This window comes from Artemia franciscana, unplaced genomic scaffold (assembly GCF_032884065.1).
Source record: "Artemia franciscana unplaced genomic scaffold, ASM3288406v1 PGA_scaffold_74, whole genome shotgun sequence".
Lineage (NCBI taxonomy): Eukaryota > Metazoa > Arthropoda > Branchiopoda > Anostraca > Artemiidae > Artemia > Artemia franciscana.
The window spans coordinates 1,611,855-1,632,515 of NW_027062709.1; the positions used below are offsets into that span (position 1 = coordinate 1,611,855).

The 20,661-nt window shown below is 34.9% G+C and overlaps 1 protein-coding gene across 1 annotated transcript in view; it reads right to left on the reverse strand.

The window, feature by feature from the left end:
* The window catches only part of LOC136042175 (exportin-2-like), a 77,846-nt gene that overhangs the window by 20,292 nt on the left and 36,893 nt on the right, over positions 1-20,661 (reverse strand). Inside the window, exons 10-13 of the mRNA XM_065727107.1 lie at positions 16,968-17,200; positions 14,616-14,713; positions 12,685-12,852; positions 7,912-8,052 (exon numbers count right to left, since the gene is read on the reverse strand). Of these exons, the coding sequence (XP_065583179.1) occupies positions 7,912-8,052; positions 12,685-12,852; positions 14,616-14,713; positions 16,968-17,200 (640 nt within the window). The remainder of the gene's footprint in view (positions 1-7,911; positions 8,053-12,684; positions 12,853-14,615; positions 14,714-16,967; positions 17,201-20,661) is intronic.

Consider the following 20,661-nt stretch of genomic DNA (forward strand, 5'->3'; position numbering starts at 1 on the left):
GCATATAAGCAATCTCTCTGAAATGGACTGAAGTAATAATGGTTTCACTTTGCTCTTGGCTTTAATATCACGAAGAAGTAATAGTCGTAGTAGCAGTAGTAGTTCTTGTAGTAGTAGTGATAGTAGTAGCAGTTGTTGTAGTAGTAGTAGTTTGCATATACTGTCTTTTGGTTAGCTCAAAATCCCTCCTAGCATTCCCTGAAAGTGTCAGCTTCGTATCCTTAGCATCAGTAGTAGGTAGCAGTAGTAATAGCAATACCCACAGAGTAACTTTAGGTCAGCTCCACATCCCTCTCCACACACCTTCAAAGTTTCAACTTAAGACTCTAAGCTGCTCCTAAAATATTGCTCATAGGCTCAATTGACAACCTGTATGTACATAGTATGTTTTGTTCTAATCGAATGTCCCCTGTAACCAGTCCCTGAAGTTTCAAATTAATACCTTTAGCCTCAATTATAGCAGTAGTAGTATAAGCAGTATGCATATAGTGCCGTTTGGTCATTTGAAAATCCGCCTCGAAATAATCTGGAAGTTTCAACTTAATGTTCTAAGCTGTTTCTAAAACTATTACTTGGACCCTTTTGACATTATACAATCTTATAGTGAGGCAAGGTATTTATTCAAAGCTTCACCTTAATACCTTTACCTTCAGTAGTAGCAATAGCTGTAGTAGAGGTAGCAATAGTAGCCTTTGTATGAGTGTGCACATGCCACCTTTTTTTTTTGTTTTTTTTTTTTTTGTTTTTTTTTAACATCTCCCTGTGCATGAGCTGAAAGTTTTAACTTAATATCCTAAGAACTTTCTGTGGTATAGATGATACGTCCTTTTGACAAATTACATGGACATAATGTGTTTTGATTTAACTCCCTAATACTCTTAATCTCCTTAGCTTTAATAGTAGCAGAAAAAATAGTAGTAAAATACTGAAATTGCCTTTTAGTTAGTTCACCCCCCCCCCTCCCGGAAAAAAAAATTCCGTGAAAATGTCAAATTCATAGCCTTAGCCTTTGTATCATTAGGAACAGTAGTGGCATAAGTACGTAAAAATTGCCTTTTGGTCGGTTGAACATTCTTCTCATCAAGTCCTAGTTCCTCGAACTAAACATTCAAAACCATATTGCTAGATATTCCTAAGATATTGCTAATATATCTTATTGACAATCGTTTGCACATAGTGTGTTTTGGTTTTAGTTCAACTTCCCCCTCAACATATTTCATATTTTTACCTTAATATCCTTAGCCTTAATAGTAATTACAACAGAAGTAGTTGGTGTAGAAAAATAAGTGGACAAAGTAGCCGTCCGAGTAGTAGTAAATAACTCTCCCCAACGTTCCCTCACAACTTTCAATGAATGCCATTGGCATTTTTTTTTACAAGAACAAATATGCCCTTCTTCCCCAATAACAAATTAAAGATGTAAAAAATGAGCGAATTGTGCAACTTGCAGCCCTTACCCCAAGGACTATGTAAGTTGTAATCCCCAGAGTAATTGTTATTGAACCTTTCGACTACGCCGAACAAGATAGCTGTCTCAAGATGTGATTGGATCTTTGGGGAAAAAAACATGGAAGGGGAGCTGTTTTCCCTCAAGTCTCTTTTGACTTTTTAAAAGGGCACTAGATCTTTCAGTTTTTAATCAAACGAGCCCTTCCGAAGTGTGAAAACATGTGAAATAACAAAAAAAAAGTTATTTTTTTACAAAAAAAGAACAAATATGCCCCTCTTCACCAATAACAAATTCCAGATGTAAAGAAAGGGCGAATTGTGTAACTTGCAGCCCTTGCCCCAAGGACTATGTAAGTCGTCGCCCCCAGAGTCATAGTTATTGACCCTTTCGACTACGCCGAAGAAGATAGATGTCTCAAAATTTGGATTGGATCTTTGGGGGAAAAGACACATGAAAGGGGAGCTGTTTTCCCTTAAGTCCCTTTTGACTTTATAACAGGGCACTAGATCTTTCAGTTTTTAATCAAATGATCCCTTCTGAAGTTTAAAAATATGTGAACTAATAAAAAAGTAAATAAGGTTGTCATCTTCTGTAAACCCTTAAAGGCTAGAATATAATTTGTAAAGTAAAGAATCAATAGATATTTTGAAGCGTTTTTTATTATATTTTTATCATAACCATTGCAGATTTTATGTACAATTTAAACTAACTACAGCTCAAAACCACCACTTCATTTCTGGCACCATAAAATAAAGAGCCCAAGTAAACACAGAAATTCCCCTTTTTTAGCAACCTTAAGTCTTCTACCTGAATAATAGTCTTCTACCTGATTAATTCTTGGAATTAATTATTTATTTGGAATTATTTGGATACCTTTCTTTATAGCACTTAAAACATCTTTCTGTAACTGGTACAACCACAAAACTTTGTATTTTTGTCGATAGGGGGTTGAAACTTCTGCAATACGGTTCTCTAATGCGATGAATTTGTTGGGGCAAATCAAACCAAGACAACACAACTTTGTCGGTGTTTTCTTCCTTGTTGGATCCCTAACAAATAATCCCAGACTTGTAAGTTCGGCTGTGTAACTAAAAACCTAGCTTAATCGTAGCATGTCTTCCAACCAAAACTTTTTACCTAACTATCGTCAAAACCTAACCTAATTTTAATTTTTTTTAATTCTTTTGTTTCAACGATTCCAGAGATATCTTCAGAATAACCAATACGTCTCCAGTATTGTCCTATTAGCCCGAGTCACCCATTAGTAGGCTTTTTTTCCACAAACTCTCTGACTTTTAGTCCGTGGAGTTAATGCATGTTAAAGGAGTAAAATAATTGGCAATTTAGTCTACTTCTTGCTTTTCTTAAAGTAAAGTCAATGTTTTTCTTTTCTTTTTTTTTATTAAAACAACGATAATTTAGATACTACAAAATCCGAAAGTGTTTACTTATATCATCAACTTCTTCTACTGACAAATTCTAAATGTTATCTTTGGAACTTCAATATGAATATCAATTCCCTGTTCACGCCGTTTAGCTACCAATTTCGAATATTTTCCTAGATTCAATGGCCTTGTAGGTTTTCTCACCCATGGACGATTTTCTACAATTCTTGGTCTAACAACTATAGAGTTGGACGTGGTATTATAAAACAAGGCCGGCAGTTTTCTTGTGTTTTCCGTGAAATTTTGCATTATCTTTCTATCAGCTTTTCCTCTTGTACTTTCAGGAGTTGGTGTCACTGGCACGATTTCCACTAACTCTTTATTGACTTTTCCTTTAGTGACTGCACGAGCTGATTTCAGTTTAAGAGACTTTCTTCCTCTTTTGGTTTGTTTCTTTTCTTCTCTTCCATCTTTGGTAGGCATGAGAGTAACCATGGAGAAAATAGTTGTTTTTCCATCCTCCATTTTAGAATCTGTCTTACTAATAAACTCCAGATCACTTTCACTGTCCGACAAAAACCGATCTTCGGCTAGTACAGGCAACAGTGCACAAGTGGCTAACATTATTTTCTAAACTTATTGTCCAAGTGTTTGTAACAAACTATTCCAACTCAGAATCTGACGTGTGATTTATAGGACAGGTGACGTCATTTTATATTGAGAGCCACTTACTATTTATAGAATTCTGCTTATTGCATAGGTGACGTCATACAACAGTTGGTAGTAACGAAATGTAAGTATGCAGTAACTCCGGTCTTGTAAATACTAAAACTCTAAAAAAAACCTTTTGCTAACAAAAGATACGTTAAATAAATTGGATTTTTTGTTGATTCCAAAGATAGAAAATTCATTAAGTTTGATGTTATCCATCAAAAATAACGAGTCTGAGAAAATGTACCTTATTTTTTTTTAAGGGGAAACACCCTCAAATATTTAAGCTATATTAATGAAAATCACACTATCAGATTAAGTATATTTGAAAACCTTGCTGTAGATGTTAAAAGCTTTAATCTACAAATAAATGGAACTTTGATTTTTTTTTGCCAGAAAAAGATCATACATGCATGTTTATTTATTGTTGTTTTTTTAGTTTTGTTTTTTTAAGGAGTAACTAAACCAATCATAAAGTTCTAGTACCCTTTTAAAGTTACCAAAAAGATTAGAAGGCAAGCAGTCCCCCTTCTAAGCCCTTTTTTCCTCAAAGACATCTATCGCCATTTGATTCAGCATAGTTGGAAGGCATGAATTATGCTTTTTATGATGAAATGACCATCCTAGTCCCTGGGGAACGGGATGTCAATTACACATTTGCCCCATAATGTTCACATATAGTATTCGTTACAAAAAAGCACACTTATCACGGTGGAAGACCGGTCGACTGAAGATCGAGAAATCAAGAGTTCAAGTCCGGTTGTTCTCGATATTTTTTTTTGGAAGAAAAAATAAATTAATAACCATGATACTGACTAACATCAAATAGTTAATTTTTTATAAAAAAAAAAGTTTATTGTAGCTAACTGTAAGTATGCAGCGAATCGGTTCAATACTATTCGAACATTAAAAAACAGAATTTTGATAACAATGGATTTTTCGGGTCCAGAGTGAATGAATAGGTTAAAAAATTATTATTAAGAAGATTATGTCGTCAAGACTAGGAATAAGTTAAGGGAAAGGGGTGATTTTCGGCAACGAAAAAATCGATCAAGTAGACAGCTTATGTTGCACAGGTAGTATTATTAATAAAGATGGCGGTTTCAGCGAATATGTTAAAAGTAGAATAGCCAAGGTCCTGTTTTTTTTTTCACAATTAAAAAGTTTAGAAGAATAAGAAGATCAGTCTGGGAACCAAGATCAGAATATTGGAAGCTATAGAGAATACAGTGGTCAAGTATGGTTCTGAAGGGTGGGCACTCCAAAAACCAGAGGAAGATTTGCTAGATGTTTTTCAGAAAAATTGTCAATGGATTGTTTCGGGTGCACAACTGACAGACTGTATCTCAATAAGTAATTTCTACGGAAAATATGGTGAATCTGGCTTTTTAGGGCTACAATGGGAGATACTGTTTAGTCAACCGTCAAGGGCCAAACAAAAAGCAGGTCGTCTCAAAAAGAGGTGGGAGGATGTCATAGGAAAAACTTAAGGAAAATGGGAATTTGTTGGGAGGGTGTAAGGGAGGCAGCTTTGAATAGATAGTGACGGAGTAGGAGCGTGCATAGTTGTGATGGCTTCTTGCTGTAGTAAGCTGTTAAAAGCAGTAATATATGTTAATTGAAAAAAAAAGCCTTGGATTTCATTGAACTTAGTCAGTGAACAACAAAATATACTTTATTTTTCAGAAAAATAAATTACTATTTGCTGATTGTTTTTTTTAAATTTATACATAGTTTGTGCAAAACACTTTCTAGGTAAAAATTATGTTCTATTATAGACACATTCTAGGACATTCAACAGTGAGAATAAAAAAAACAAACAACTTTGACTGGCTGTAAATACACCCCTCCGCCTCCAAAAAAAACGGGAGTTTACACTCATGAACAGAATAAACCTGCCAAGCTCTACCAAAATCTGAGATTATGGATTTGTGACCTCGTAGATTTTATATGGAATTGACCCAGAGATAATTGAAAGATACGGTCATTTTTTTCTTTCTTTTCTTTTTAGGGGGAATGGGTTTTCGTGCCAAAATCACCCACCTTTCAGGCTATTTCTGTTCGTGAGAAAATATGACTGTGTCCAAAACATTTCACTTTTTTTCTAATTCACCTAAGATTCTCCTCTTTTAGGATCTTTAAGGATGCTTCTCCTCTCCCCCCCTTACGAGTGACTTTGCTCCTCCTCGCTTTCTTTAGAGGTATTTTCTGGTCCTACAATTTAATGCTCGTTTACGTATTATGACAAAATTCGGATTGTTTATTGAAGGCAGTAAATAAAGGATACATGTTTTAAACCAGATTGGCAGCAATCTCAAGAGTATAAACAACTGGAAATCAATCAAGCACTTTCCACCAGTAACTATTTTAGACCTTATAAACTGGGGAAGCAAGATATACATAAATAATTTTTTTTTTTTTTTTGATCAATCAAGTACCTTAAAGGGAGCGTAAAAATACAAAATAAAAGGAATTAATTGTCAAATGTCGGAAAAACTGGAGAGGGGGCAGCTGACCTCCCTCCTAGAAGATTTTTTAGTATTTAGTTTACAGATTGTGCTATTGTGACACTCTTTCCAGGATCTTCCAATTTTTAGGATGGTTTCATGTTCTATTTCGATTAGCAGGAAAAGATTGGCGGAGCCCCGGAAATTGTTGAGGCGATAAAATTTATATTTGAAGATTTCCCTGAGTTGAAAAATGCAATGGGAAATAATTTATCGAGCGACTATGAGATAAAGAGGCAGGTTTTTCTTGTTTTTAAGGTCAAATTTAATCAAATTTATTTCTGCTGTAATTTGTCTCTCTCTTTCCTGTCTTCCTGATTTCTGAAAACATCTCTATTTAAATCACATACCCTGAAGTTACATAATGTCAATGTTGTTTAAGTCACATTATATTTTAATTTAGGGTTGGGTATTACTTCTAGCATGTCTAAGTCATCTATTAGAAGGACAAGAAGCATACTTGTCAAGTTGAGACAGTCTACTGTCAAGACAGTCTACTGTCAAGGCAGTCTACTGAAACTGAGCTTTTGGAACCACAGTTTTTTAAAAGAGTTTTTAAACTCGCAGCTTGCTGTTGTCAATGAAAATAAATAAATAAATTCCAACATGAAATACATCCTACGCTGGAGTTATTTCTTTCCCTTCTTTAGAGGATGTCCACTGAGGGGGGGATATGCCGAAGTCCATCGCGTTTGATTTTTTTTATTATTTTTTTTTAATCTGACGTATGCTCAAAACATTTTTATATCCAGGTTTCTTTTATTGCTTCTTGTCTCTACTGAATAGTAAATTTAATTTTCCTTGAATAATTGCAAGATACTTTGACTCAAATGCAAGATTTTCGTTCTACTCCAGAAATTTATATTACAATATATATTTTTTTAATCCATAATCAAACATTGCATGCTTCAGTTTTTTGCGAATTCTCTGTTCCTTCTGTTACATCAGCGAGGGTAACATTGCTACTAAACTATTGAACACATTTGAGTTTCTAAAAAAGCAACAAGCTCAAAACACAGCCAGTCTGATTTCTAATATTTGTGTTTTGCCCAGAATTTTCCGTCCACAGTCACTTGTCATAGCCCAATGCAGAAAGGTATACCCTCCCCTCTCTATCTAGAGTCTGGATTTGTGCACCCATAAAGGAAGTAATGGGGCTATGAGACTAGAAAAGGGGAGTAGTAAAGTGCGAAAAAAGTAGTAGACCTGTATCTTCCAATTTTCAGGGAAGGAGGACGTCCTTTGGAACTTGGGCGACTCCTTCCCCTTGTGTATTAAAAATTAAAAGGGAAACTAAAAAAAGAGGGGGGGGGGACAAGCAATAGGTGCAACAACATGGGCAGCACCATCAGCCAATAAGAAAAGATAGAAACAAAAGGGTTCATTTTTTATTCATTTTTTCTGTGATGAAGGGGATAAAAGTTTTTTCATATCTGGAAGTAACGCAATGGGTGGGGAAAAAAATAGGGATGGGCTCAGAAACCTCGAGATGGCCGTAATCTGGATGGGGAGTGAAGTTTGGGGGAAATACTCGCCGTCCAAGGGTTTGTTATGGAATTTTTTTGCAAAACGGAAGCACAACGAAACCCTCCTTTGCTCAAGGGTTCCCAAACTAGCTTCCAAAATTGAATCAATCCAAAAAAGAGCCTTGCGAACAACTTTCAAAGAAGGCAAGGTGCTATACTCTCTCCTCCTAAAAAAAGCTAGTGTACTCTTTAAGTTATAACTATGGGCCCATCCCTATCTTTGACGCTAGTTGAATATTCTTGTTTCTCTTTAAGTTATAACTTTCAGCAAAGTAAAAGAAAAAAAAACAAAAGCGGAAAAATTGATAAAAATAAAAAGAAAACAACCTTACCAGAGCTCTGGAGAGGATACAACCAGATCTGTGCTGCACAAAATGAGGGAAATACCAACTGCGCTTATTTTCCTTTCACTCTTCTGGGACACTTTCTGTAATTCGGCGATGAAAACTCGTTCTACCACCATATCAAACATACTACAAGACAAAAGGGGAAAATGATCAGGGCAAAACAGTCGGAAAAATAGGTTTTAACTCCACTAAGCGTTTCAAAATAATTAAACCGAAATAATAAAGCATAAACGACTAGTTATATGATTTAGGAGATATATGGTAAACTTCTAAGATGAACCTATTTTTTTCAACTGAAAGTAAGGAGCGACATTAAAACTTAAAACGAACAGAAATTACTTCGTATATGAAAAGGGGCTGCTTCCTCATCAACGCCCCGCTCTTTACGCTAAAGTTTTTACTGTTTTAAAAAGACGAGTTGAGAGAAAGAGTCAAACTTTAGCGTAAAGAGCGGGGCGTTGATGAGGAAGCAGCCCTTTCATATACGAAGTAATTTCTGTTCGTTTTAAGTTTTAATGTCGCTCCTTACTTTCAGTAGAAAAAACTTGTTTTTTTTTAAATTTAATTTCTGAACGTTTTTGAATCAATGCATGTTTTGATTTTGGCTCTCCGCAGAGGAATAATTAAAACGAAATTTGTATATTTTTTTTTTTTTTGGCTAAATGGCTTTCTCATAATTTTGATCGAATGATTTTGAGAAAAAAAACAGCGGGGGAGGAAGCCTAGTTGCCCTCCAATTTTTTGGTTAATTAAAAAGACAACTAGAACTTTTAATTTTTTACGGATCTTTTTATTAGTAAAAGATACACGTAACTTACAAACTAGCTTACGTAAAGAATTTTTTATTCTCATGTTTTTATTACACATATGAGTGGGTTCGCCCCCTCGTCAGTACCTCTCTCTTTACACTAAATCTTAAATTTTGTCCCAATTCATTAAGAATGACCCCTGAATCACAAAAGCCGTAGAATAAATAGTTGACATTACTAAAAATACTTTAGCGTAAAGAGCGAGGTATTAGGAGGAGGTGAGCCCCTCATATGGGTAATAATTTCTGTTCGTTTTAAGTTTTAATGCTGCTCCTTACTTCCAGCTGAAAAAAACTTTTTCATATTTATTTTTTCATTGTTTTTTTTTTTTAATAATGCTAGTAAATCCTGCGCTCCCTTCATGGAAAATTTCTTCCCCCATGACAAATTCCTCGATGGAAAGTTTCCCCAGTATATCCCCCTCTTCTCAACCCCTCCCCCCAACCAAAAAATCCTCCTGAAAACGCCTGTACACTTCCCAATAACCATTACTATATGTAAGCACTGGTCAAAGTTTGTAACTTGTAGCCCCTCCCACGGGAACTGAGGAGGAGTAAGTCGTCTCCAAAGACATAGTTATAAGGTTTTTCGACTACGCTGAATAAGTTGGCTATCTCAGAATTTTGATCCGTTGACTTTGGGAAAATAATTAGCGTGGGAGGGGGCCTAGGTGCCCTGCAATTTCTTTGGTCACTTAAAAAGGGCACTAGAACTTTTCATTTCCGTTAGAATGAGCCCTCTCGCAACATCTTAGGACAACTGGGTCGATACAATCACCCCTGGGAAAAAAAAACAACAAACAAACAAATAAACACGCACCCGTGATCTGCCTTCTGGCAAAAAATACAAAATTCCACATTTTTGTAGATAGGAGCTTGAAACTCCTACAGTAGGGTTCTCTGATACGCTGAATGTGATGGTGTAATTTTCGTTAAGATTCTATGACTTTTAGGGGGTATTTCCACCTATTTTCTAAAATAACGCAAATTTTCTCAGGCTCGTAACTTTTGGTGCGTAAGACTAAACTTGATGAAACTTATATATTTAAAATCAGCATTAAAATGCAATTCTTTTGATGTAGCTATTGGTATCAAAATTCCATTTTTTAGAGTTTTGGTTTCTATTGAGCCGGGTCGCTCCTTACTACAGTTCGTTACCACGAACTGTTTGATAAGCTCTAAAGATGTTAAGAACTTCACGACGGTCAAGGATACCAACTTGTGGAATAAGTCATTTCACACTTTGGTACTGATTTATCTATAAAACCTTCAGACAAGAGCAAAGTACACGATACGATAATGCTTATTACTGATCCGCTAATACCCCCGCAGAAAATTTCCTAATTGGAATTTCAAAGGAATCATTGTGCAAGGAACTCAACCATACAAGAGGACCCAACTTTCACTACTTGTATATTTCAACTATATAGAAACTGAAGGGCCTTTCTGAGATTCTTATGGTCAATTCTTCTCTATTCCCAAATACCAGCAAACAATTGTTAGTTTCTTTTTCTAAGAGACACGTGCTTTACCTCAAGCTTAAATACCCCAACCCTGTTGTATAACACTAAAAATAAGGGAAATATCACCAGTCGGTCTATTATAAAACCAGTCGGTTTTATAGATATATGCTGCACACACTGTGAAATATGCATACACTGAGAGTTGCTTATACTGAGATATATGTTCCGTATACTGAAAAAGCAATAATTTTTTTTTCGCTTCAGCTTTTTTCGTTGACATCAAAAAATCTTTTTTTTTTATCTGATGTTCTTTATCAAAAAACCCTTCATTTGTCTCTTTGTTTGATATACATAAAATATATTCTAAGACCACACTGAGTATACATGAAGTATGACAAGCAATTACAATGTTAGCTAAAAGATAAATATACCACTCAAAACAATTTTCAACACTCTTTCCACTTCTACTACTTAATATCCTTATACTACTTAATATCCTTAATACCCTTAATTTATAGTACTTAATATCCTTAATATTCTTAATACTACTTATTATCATACTTAATAACGTATGACAAACAGCTACATTGTTAGCTAAAAGATAAAATACCACCCAAAATACTTTTCAGTACTCTTTCCATTATACTACTTAACATCCTTAATAACTTAACACTACTTAATATCATTATACTGCTTAATCTACTTACTATTCTTAATTTATAGTACTTAATATCCTTAATATCCTAAATACTTAATATCCTTAATACTACTTAATATCATACTTAATAACGTATGACAAACAGTTACATTGTTAGCTAAAAGATAAAATACTACTCAAAATACTTTTCAGTACTCTTTCCAATTTATACTACTTAATATCCTTGCAAATTCATCCAACCATCCGAATTCACCAATCCAAAACTGATTAAATAAAAAAGCAAGCTTTTTTAACTGAAAGTAAGGAGCGACATTAAAACTTCAAACGAGCAGAAACGATCTCCCTTTTTTCAAAAATAAGGCAAATTTTCTCAGGCACGTACAATTTTGATGGTTAAAACTAAATTGATGAAACTTATATATATATATATATATGTATATATATATATATATATATATATATATATATATATATATATATATATATATATATATATATATATATATAAAATCCGCATAAAAATCAGATTCTTTTGATGTATCTATTGGTATCAGAATTCCATTTTTTAGAGCTTCGGTTACTATTGAGTCGGGTCGCTCTTTACTAACAGTTCGTTACCATGAACTGTTTGATAAGACTGGAAGAGGACGAGGAAGCAACAATCTTCACTTTTCACTTGTCAAAGCCAGCTATCTAAGGGACAAATCAGACGGCTTACATTTTCATGCAGAGCTGCAAGAGACTCAGAAAACTTGCTGACAGTATAAACAGATTAGGGTTTTTGCATAAAAACATAGGTAATATCCTCTTTACCTGAACGTCCATCAATCGAAGGGAGCATTTCTTGGAGTCGAGAGTTTTGAATCAAAAAGACAATCTTGCAACTTCAACGCTCAATTTTCGTGGGAAAACTAATTTAAAATTATTTTGCCAATTCTTATTGCTTTTTCATAGTCCCCATTCAGACCACATTCTATCAATTCTTTATAAAATGAAGGCAAAATGGTTGGATCGGCAGTTTTCGACATAGCAGATATAGATAACTCTTGTTATCTATATCTAACGGCTATCTAAGCCGCTTCAAAACGAGCGGCAAGTCCCTGTTCAGGCTTCACCAAAAATCAAATAGAATTCGGTAGGCGAGTCAGGGCAGGTACTAGAGAGAGAATATTTGGGAAAAGAGAGAATTTGGCAAAATGAAAATCTATTTAACTCAAATCATCATTACAAGATATTTTTTTTTACAATCAAAGAAAAATGTTACACCTGAATTCCAGTGCTTTATTTCTTAGTCCCGTATATATTAAGTGTAGCACATTGAACCTGTTACAATTTGGCAAAGTTAAAAGTTTAAAAATTCGGCAAAGTTGGCAAAAAACCGGTTAACTAAGCGAGCAAAGCCGCTTCAAAGCGAGATGCAAGATCCTTTTCATGCTAATACTACTACCAACAACTCACCGCAGCTCCAAGCCTCCTGAGGCCAACATAGATGCGCACTCTCCTCCTCCACCTCAATCTTTCCAAAGCTTCCCTCTTAACACCCTCCTGGGAACTCAAAATGTGGCAAAGTTAAGAGATTATGGAAACTCTGTTTCTACAAGTGAACCAATTGCTTCTACAGCATATCTTTCTTCATTTTGACAATGTTGTGTTTGTTCTATAAATAGGTCAAAAGCGGTCCGAAGATGTCCCCCCTTTCCTAAAAACTGTAGCCTAGAAATATATTTCCATATTTCAAATATCTCCATATCACTAGGAAATGGCTGTTAATCATCCCAACTCAATACGGCTGATTTTTACATGGGTCTTTCAAAGATTCTACTACTTACTTGGGCTGTAATCCATTGATAATTTCAATTAAGTTTTGAGGAGACCGACAAATGGCAAAGTAACTGAAGAAAACGATCAATCCCTTAACATACTGGACTGTCTTCTTAGATGATAAGCGCTGAAATATTACAAAGAATATTTGCTTCAAGTAAGCATCGATATACTCCCTGAAAATAAACAAAAGAATTTCAATTTAAAAAAAGTTAGGATAACATGAAGGGTATCTACAAGGCCGTATCCAGGGGGGTGACCCCCTCCCCCCAAATGTTAGTACGACTTGTAAATAATGCAACAAAATGAACATGAAAACTTTTTTATATGTTTTTAATAAAAAAAAATTGTACCCCCCCCCACCCCCTTAAAAATTCTTTTGTAACAACTTCAGTTTCCCCATATTTAAAAGCTGGAAAAAAGAAAAAATAATAAGACACGTTCAACCATCAAAAATATGAGAAGTTTGGACAGGGAGGATAACTTGAGCATATACCTTAAGGCAGGTTATCCATCCTTATTAAACGAACTTCAATAGTTGATAAAAAAAAAAGTCAAACATTAAGAAAATTTACTTTTCCCTTGTCCTATTTAAAAGTTCGAAGAGATTTCTATTAGAGAGAAGGAGTGGGTCAAAAATCCTGGTTGAAATTTCCGACGGGTTCTTGCCCGTAAATCTCCCCCAACCCAAAAATTGTTCTCTTTTAGTTTCTTAAATAGTATATGAGCATTCTAATTATCTAGTTTGATTTTGGACTAAAGAATGTTCAGAAATCGCAAACATACCGCTTTCAAAAACTTTATTGTTGTATAACACTTAAATATTTTATTGTTGTAGTTGAAGTTTATTACTTTACATACTTATTTTTCTCTACAGTATAATACTAAAGTAATTAATAAAATTAAATATCCTAATCTCTTTCTTAAACTACAAATTTTATGCCATGTTGTGTAGCTATTTTGTTAATATTTTACTGTTTACCGTTTATGTGTAATAGTAGCTGTTTGCTTTGTTTGACAAAAAATATATAACGGTAAAAAAAGTGCCACAGAGCTGAAACTGCCTAGGACCACAGAGACTGGCAAGAAATATAAATAACTTTTAGACAACCCAAAAACAACTGGCAGTTCCGAAATTATCATTAAAAAGTTGGGCCAAAACTGTCGTTCTCTCGCGCAACAACTACCATATTAATCGAATCTTCGGTTGATACTATCTCTTGTGTCAATAACGATACAACAATATACCACTGTTCTGAAAAACGCCTAAAGCCACAGAAACTGGCAGGCAATATATGTAACTTTTAGACAGGCCATAAAAAGTGGCAGTTTTGGAATCTTATTCAAAAAAAGTTGGGCCAAAACTGTCGCTCTCTGGCGCAACAATTAATAATCGACACTTCAGTGTGATACTGTCTCTTGTGTTAGTAAAAAGAGGGACTAGAACTGTCAATTTCTGACTGATTTTCCTGGCTTTTTACAGCCAGTTCAATCCGATCAATATCTTGAAAAAACTAGAAGAAGAAATGTTTGTAGACAGGGGGAGAGATCGAGATAGAGATCCAAGGAGATCAGGACGGGCTAAAGGAGTACACCAAGAAGTAGAGAGAGAGAGAGAGAGAGAGAGAGAGAGAGAGAGAGAGAGAGAGAGAGAGAGAGAGAGAGAGAGAGAGAGAGAGAGAGAGAGAGAGAGAGAGGAGAGAGGAGAGAGAGAGGGGAGAGGAGAGAGAGAGGAGAGAGAGAGGAGAGAGAGGAGAGAGAGGAGAGAGAGGAGAGAGAGGAGAGAGAGAGAGAGAGAGAGAGAGAGAGAGAGAGAGAGAGAGAGAGAGAGAGAGAGAGAGAGAGAGAGAGAGAGAGAGAGAGAGAGAGAGAGAGAGAGAGAGAGAGAGAGAGAGAGAGAGGAGAGAGAGAGAGAGAGAGAGAGAGATAAGAGACTTACTTAGGAATTTCCGCCACAATAGTGCTCAAAAGGTTTAAACCTTCTTGGTCATACTTTGGCCAAGAAATAAGTTTTTGAAACACGCCCAAGAGAGCATCCTGGAAATAAATGTATTAATTTTAATTACTGGTACTACTTTAATTTTAATTGCTGACTTCATTACGTGCTTAAAAAAACAGAAAATTATGAAACAAAAAAACATGATACTTCACAGCTGCATATAGACACATACAAATAACCAGAAGGCAGGGGGAGGGGCTAAGACTCAATCTTAAAAAGTATGATTTTCATTTAGTTCCCTTAAGCTTCAAGAAAGTTTCTGGCACACATTTGCGGTACCATGTGTTGAGTCAAAATTGATATTCAAGTTTATCTTGTATGTTCAAAGTAATTTCCCTTTCCCTATTTATATGTATAAACTTCCTTTAATAAAGGGTACCAACTATCCTAATACACACTCTTCATTATTCAACTTGATGTGGCTTCAAAAATTACATCCAGAGCAAGGCCATATCCTGGGAGGTTAAGGGGTTTGACCCCCCCCCTGAAATGCTTGTCCGACTCGTAAAAACGTAATAAAAATTAAAACTAATAAATTTTTGAGCCATTTTTTAAAGTTCTTTTGTAAACGCACCCCTCCCTCCGGAATAATTCTTTCATAACACCACCCTGAAAAAAAAATCCTGGATACGACCCTGTCACAACTTCAAAGATGATTATATCCAAATCGTTTTTAGCCACAGTAAAAAAAAAAGTAAGGTAAAAGATGCAGTACTAGACCCTTAAGGTCCGAACCGGCGGTGCTGATCTCCGTTTCAAGGCCCTTCGTCCAGGAAGATGGAGGATGGAGCCCATCCATCCTGTGCTTTCGCAAACCCTTCCTGTTTATCTTCCCCTTCTCCAGGTATTCATTTAGAGATGGATCGACTCTAGCTGAACTTAAAGAGTCACGCCACTGACCCACGTCCTAAACCAATTAGTCAGGTAAACTAGGATTCGAAACCTCACCCTCTCAGACAAAGGATCCTAAGTCCAGCACACCAGTCCATAGCACTTAAAGAAAGACAATTTTTGGGTTGAGTCTTACGCAGAAAAGAATGGATATTCGGCTCATACATTCGCTGGCTGTCACCTGCAACGGGTCTTCAAAAAAAATAACGCAAGAAGTAGATTACAAGCAATAAATCAATTTTAATAAAAGCCTAATGCAGAACGCATAATCGAAAGAATATAACCAAAAAAAAACAATAAGAAAAGGCCTTGAGACGTAATTAGATTTTTACATCACACATGATAGGCTACATTCGATATTACATAGGGAATGACGTACCAGGTGAAAGCAGGACAGAAGTTAACAAAAGATTCAACACATACAGCCCCTCCACCCCCCCACGGTCATAATTGGAACAAAAAATCAATGCTATAATAGCACCTTACCTTTTACTGCATTTGTAAAGGAGTTTTCTAAACTATTATATTCTAAACCATAAGAAATTGTTAGTAGCACATACAATCAAAAAGTAATATAAATAATAATAATGGCTTATTTATACCCTCTTTTAAAACCTTAAAAATACCGTAATAAAGGAGTAAGAGGAAACAAGAATAAAAGAAGAATAAAGAAAAGGAAGTAAAAAAAAGAACACAGGAGAAACAAGGAAACACATAAACAAACAGAAATGTAACACAAGAAGTAAAAATAAAAAGAATGGAAACAGAAATCTACGTATCAGAAATTCCAGACCGAAATGTTTTCTGGTAATACAGAATTCCCGACAGGTCCTCATTACTGATATTTATAGAAATATTTTTATATATAATAAATCTATTATAGTTATGTTATTTATGATATCGTCCAAGAAGGAAAAATCTACAAATGGAAAGACAAAGAGAGAAAAGATCTCAAATTGATGAAAAAAAAATGGGTCTACCACCAGTAAGACAAGGCAAGGAAATAAATAAGGAAAGGAAAAGACGAACTAAAACGACGGATATTTCGCCTGTACAAAACTAGGCATCTTCAGTACTAAATACAGAAGAGACTAATTAAAAGAGTAAAGATAAAATCTAAAACAACGTGTAATATCAAAAACTAAAATGTATAATATAAAACTAAACACAATACAAAAATAGAAAATTTTTTTTGTAGTATTAATATTATATACAGGTGCTGGTTTGTTTCTTATTTTATAACTTTTTTATATTTTAATTTTGCATCTTATAGATTATATTACATTTTATCTTTAATAGTAGAAAGACAAAGAGTTGATAAAGAGTAGACAAAGAGTTGTATATATATGTATATATATATATATATATATATATATATATATGTATAAACCATTTACTTACTAGTTTACCGATTCGAGTACATATTTCTTTACTATTCAGCTTTAAGTAGGCTTGAATAAGCCTAGCAAGACCAATAATGTTGGCTGAACTCTCCCAGAGAACTGGAGTTAAAAGAAGGGGATACAAAGCCATATACGCATCTGGAATAGTCCTATTAGGACTATCAGCTCCCTGCATAGCGCTACGTAGCTCCAGTAAAAGTGCCAGCACTTGGAATACATATGGAACGAAATCTGAAAAAAGGACATACCCAAATCAGAATTTACAGAGTAGGTCTTTTAGACATAAGTGCATTTAGTTATTACAATAGGCATGTCTTTTAGTCATTAATACACCTTTTAGTTATTATGGCATCATGTTTAGTCATTAACACATCGAGTTTAGCCGTTAATGCATTAAGTTCAACAACTAATAGATCGTGTATGTTACAAGATTCAAACAAGTGATATGTACTTCAGGAGAAATATTCCAATTGCTACACTTTCAGAATCACAACTTCTACATGTCGTCCTACAAATCCCATTTCTTGTCATACACTTTTTCCGGGCCTGTCATCAACAGCAAGTTCAGTGCATTGCCTTGTTTTCCATTTGGAGACAGGACTTGATTTATAAAGGAAACATACTCCGTGATAGGAGGGGGATGGGGTTAAGCATGGAAACAGCGTTTTTATGGTCACTATGTCAAAATACTGTTACAGCACATTACTATGGCCATTATGTTTGATTGGCCACTACAGCCACTTAAAATTTGTGTTATTTCCTTTTGAAAACAAGCACGTACCGGACAATGAGGAACGGATAAACTACTAGACTATGCTATTTCTCATCCCCAAAAGTGTTTGCAATCTGTGGTTTAAAAAGTAACATATTTTTTTTTAAAGATCGGTTCTGTTGAATATTTCTGTTTTCGAATGGCCTATTCCTTCGGCCGAAAGAGAGAGCGATTTAGACCATAAAATTTCAGTCCTTGACGACATCATTACTTTTTTTATTTTATTGTGTCCATCAATTCGTTATGGAACTTTAGGAATTTTTCTGCTAATACAAACTATTTATAGTGTTAGGCAACCCGCGGTAAAATGGAAGTAAGGAAGAAAACATTCTGAATATGCTATCAGGTTAAAACGGTTTAATAAGCTGAAATGGCAACAGTGCCAGATCATAGTACTTGAAGCTAATGAATGAAAAATGAATCAATATTGAGCCAGTCTTCAATCTTATGGGAATTTTTAATTTTCCGGCACATGCCTATGTGCGATGCAGAAGGGGAGGGACATTTGAAGAGACTTGTCCAAGGGGACTGGCCAGAATTTTCCACGGTCCAGTCAGGGTCAAAAGTTCTTTTCAAGGGAATATATTACTTATTACCCTTTCTTTACTTTACATCCTAGCAACTAAATATGCTTTTGGCAAGGTGTAAGAAGGCTTAAAAAGCTATCACAAATTCCACAGTCATTTTTCACCATAAAATGCAATACACAGTAATTATTCAGAATAGAATGGTGTGTATAATTACGAGGATTCCCGAGTGAATTAAAACTCAGCTGCGTAGGGGAAGGAAAGCATACCACTCCCCCTCAATCCAGGCATTTTGCAACTATTTAATTTCCAAACATCTGGACTTTCTTTTATGGCCCCCGGCGTAATTCCTTTGCATATGCCTACACTATGCTGTCAAAGTGATATATTATGTTTGGGGATATAATTTTATATACTTTGACACAAGCTTATTGTAGTCTTTTAGGCTGTTGAAACATACATGCACGCGCCTTGCAGTCAAAATGGATGCAGGGGTAATTTCTATAAACGCCGCAACAGCCTTATTGAATTTGAATCCTAATGCTTTTTCAATTTTTTGTGTTTTTTTCTGGCATTGAATAAATCTAGATAATTCCTAGAATATAAAAATTCCAGGAAATCAGGATTTGATGGGCTCAGCTGAGTAATTTAAATACAATGCTTGCAGCTGGACTGCATGATTTTTCTACCCTGGTTTTTACACATAAATGTAATACTGGGTGCTTTCCAGGCTGTTTTATAGGAGTATTTCATGAGAGGTCTGATCTTCATTATCAATGTACTCGGACAAGAGGAGAAATTTGGGATTCCTATGCTTGTTTCAAGCAGGACTACCTTTTCAGTGATATATGGGGAAGGGGGCTAAGCCTTGGAATAAGTTTAACCTTAATGTTAAAGAATTGCACGCCAACCAATTTAAACTTGAGCTACGTATGGGGCAGATCGGTAAGTAAAACTTCGAAACGGATTGAAATTGAATGATACTAAAGTTCATAATTCATAACGATACTTCAGATTTTTCTTTCCTTTTTATTTATTAAATTGTTGGTTTTTGTTATTAATTGGTTTATTATTTGTTGTTGTTGGAATACTGTACTTTTGGATTATGGCGTTACGTAGTTTATTGAGTGTTTTACTCATGTTTTATTTTTCGATACATGGTGTCAGCCTCCAACTAATTATTCCATATAATTGTTGTTACTACTTTCTTATTAGTACCACACCCCCAAAAGCAACGCTTTTCATGTGTTACTGATAGATTTTTTTAAATAAATTATTTCTATATTAATTATATTAACATACGCATTTACTTGTGAGTTTTTCTTTCTCTTAACTGTAACTACGCATGCACGAGGGCAAATCATGGACAATATCCGACTGAGATATATTGCACATACAGTTTTTCTCATTAGCAATCGTTGGGGCAATTTCAGGCTATCAACGAAAACAATTCTTTTAAAACCACTCCTTTTCAATATTTCGGTATCAGGAAAGAAAAAATTCGAGTCACTTAAGTCCTCGTCTATAAGGTTGCCTACATAAATTTAAATACCAGAGGACCGAGCTTCGCTCGAGGAAGCGAGTCTCAGACATAAAAACGGTGTTCGACAAGTTGCCCCCAACGAATCACCTTTTCCTGTGGAAATGCACCCCCCCCCCCCTCTTGCCCTGATTTACACAAGAAAAACCTTTTTGCGTAATATTTCTAGACTTAGTTGTATTGACATTAATTTAAATTTGTTTGCCTAGTCAATTCCTGAATTGTGCACCTCAGCTATATAAAGGAAGAATAAAGTTTACTAAAAATTAATTTAAAATAATAAATGTGATGAATTGGTAAATTGATAAATTTACCAAGAATTATTTAAAAATCTAGCCCAAAATAACAATATTTTTAGATGAATATATAGCTAAGATCACTCTCGAAGAAAAATTGACCTGTTCTGTCAGACTGCAAGGCGGTCAATTAATTAAGCAATCACTGTATACAAATTTGATAAAGTAGATGAAAATTGACCTGTTTCAAAACTTTTAGGAATAGTAATGACGTGACTGATATTCACTAGCCATTGTCCAACAGTCAATCTTCATTCCGACAGTTTTATTGGTTATTGGGTCTCTAATTTCATTTAGCAGACGATTTAAGAAAAACATTTACAGGGCACTGGGAGGGACAAACGAATTTTCCCACAGCCATGAACTATCTAAACCAGTTTCCATACCAAAGAATGCTAGTATCCCAATTTTCTGAAAAATATTATCACGGCCATTTAAGAAAATATATACATATTTCTTGAAGAAAAAAAAATATCCCCGTATTGGATATTGTTTACTAAAACAGATGTCAGACCGTTGTTCAGTTTTCTTTGGTTTCCCAAAATATCTTCTAAGTC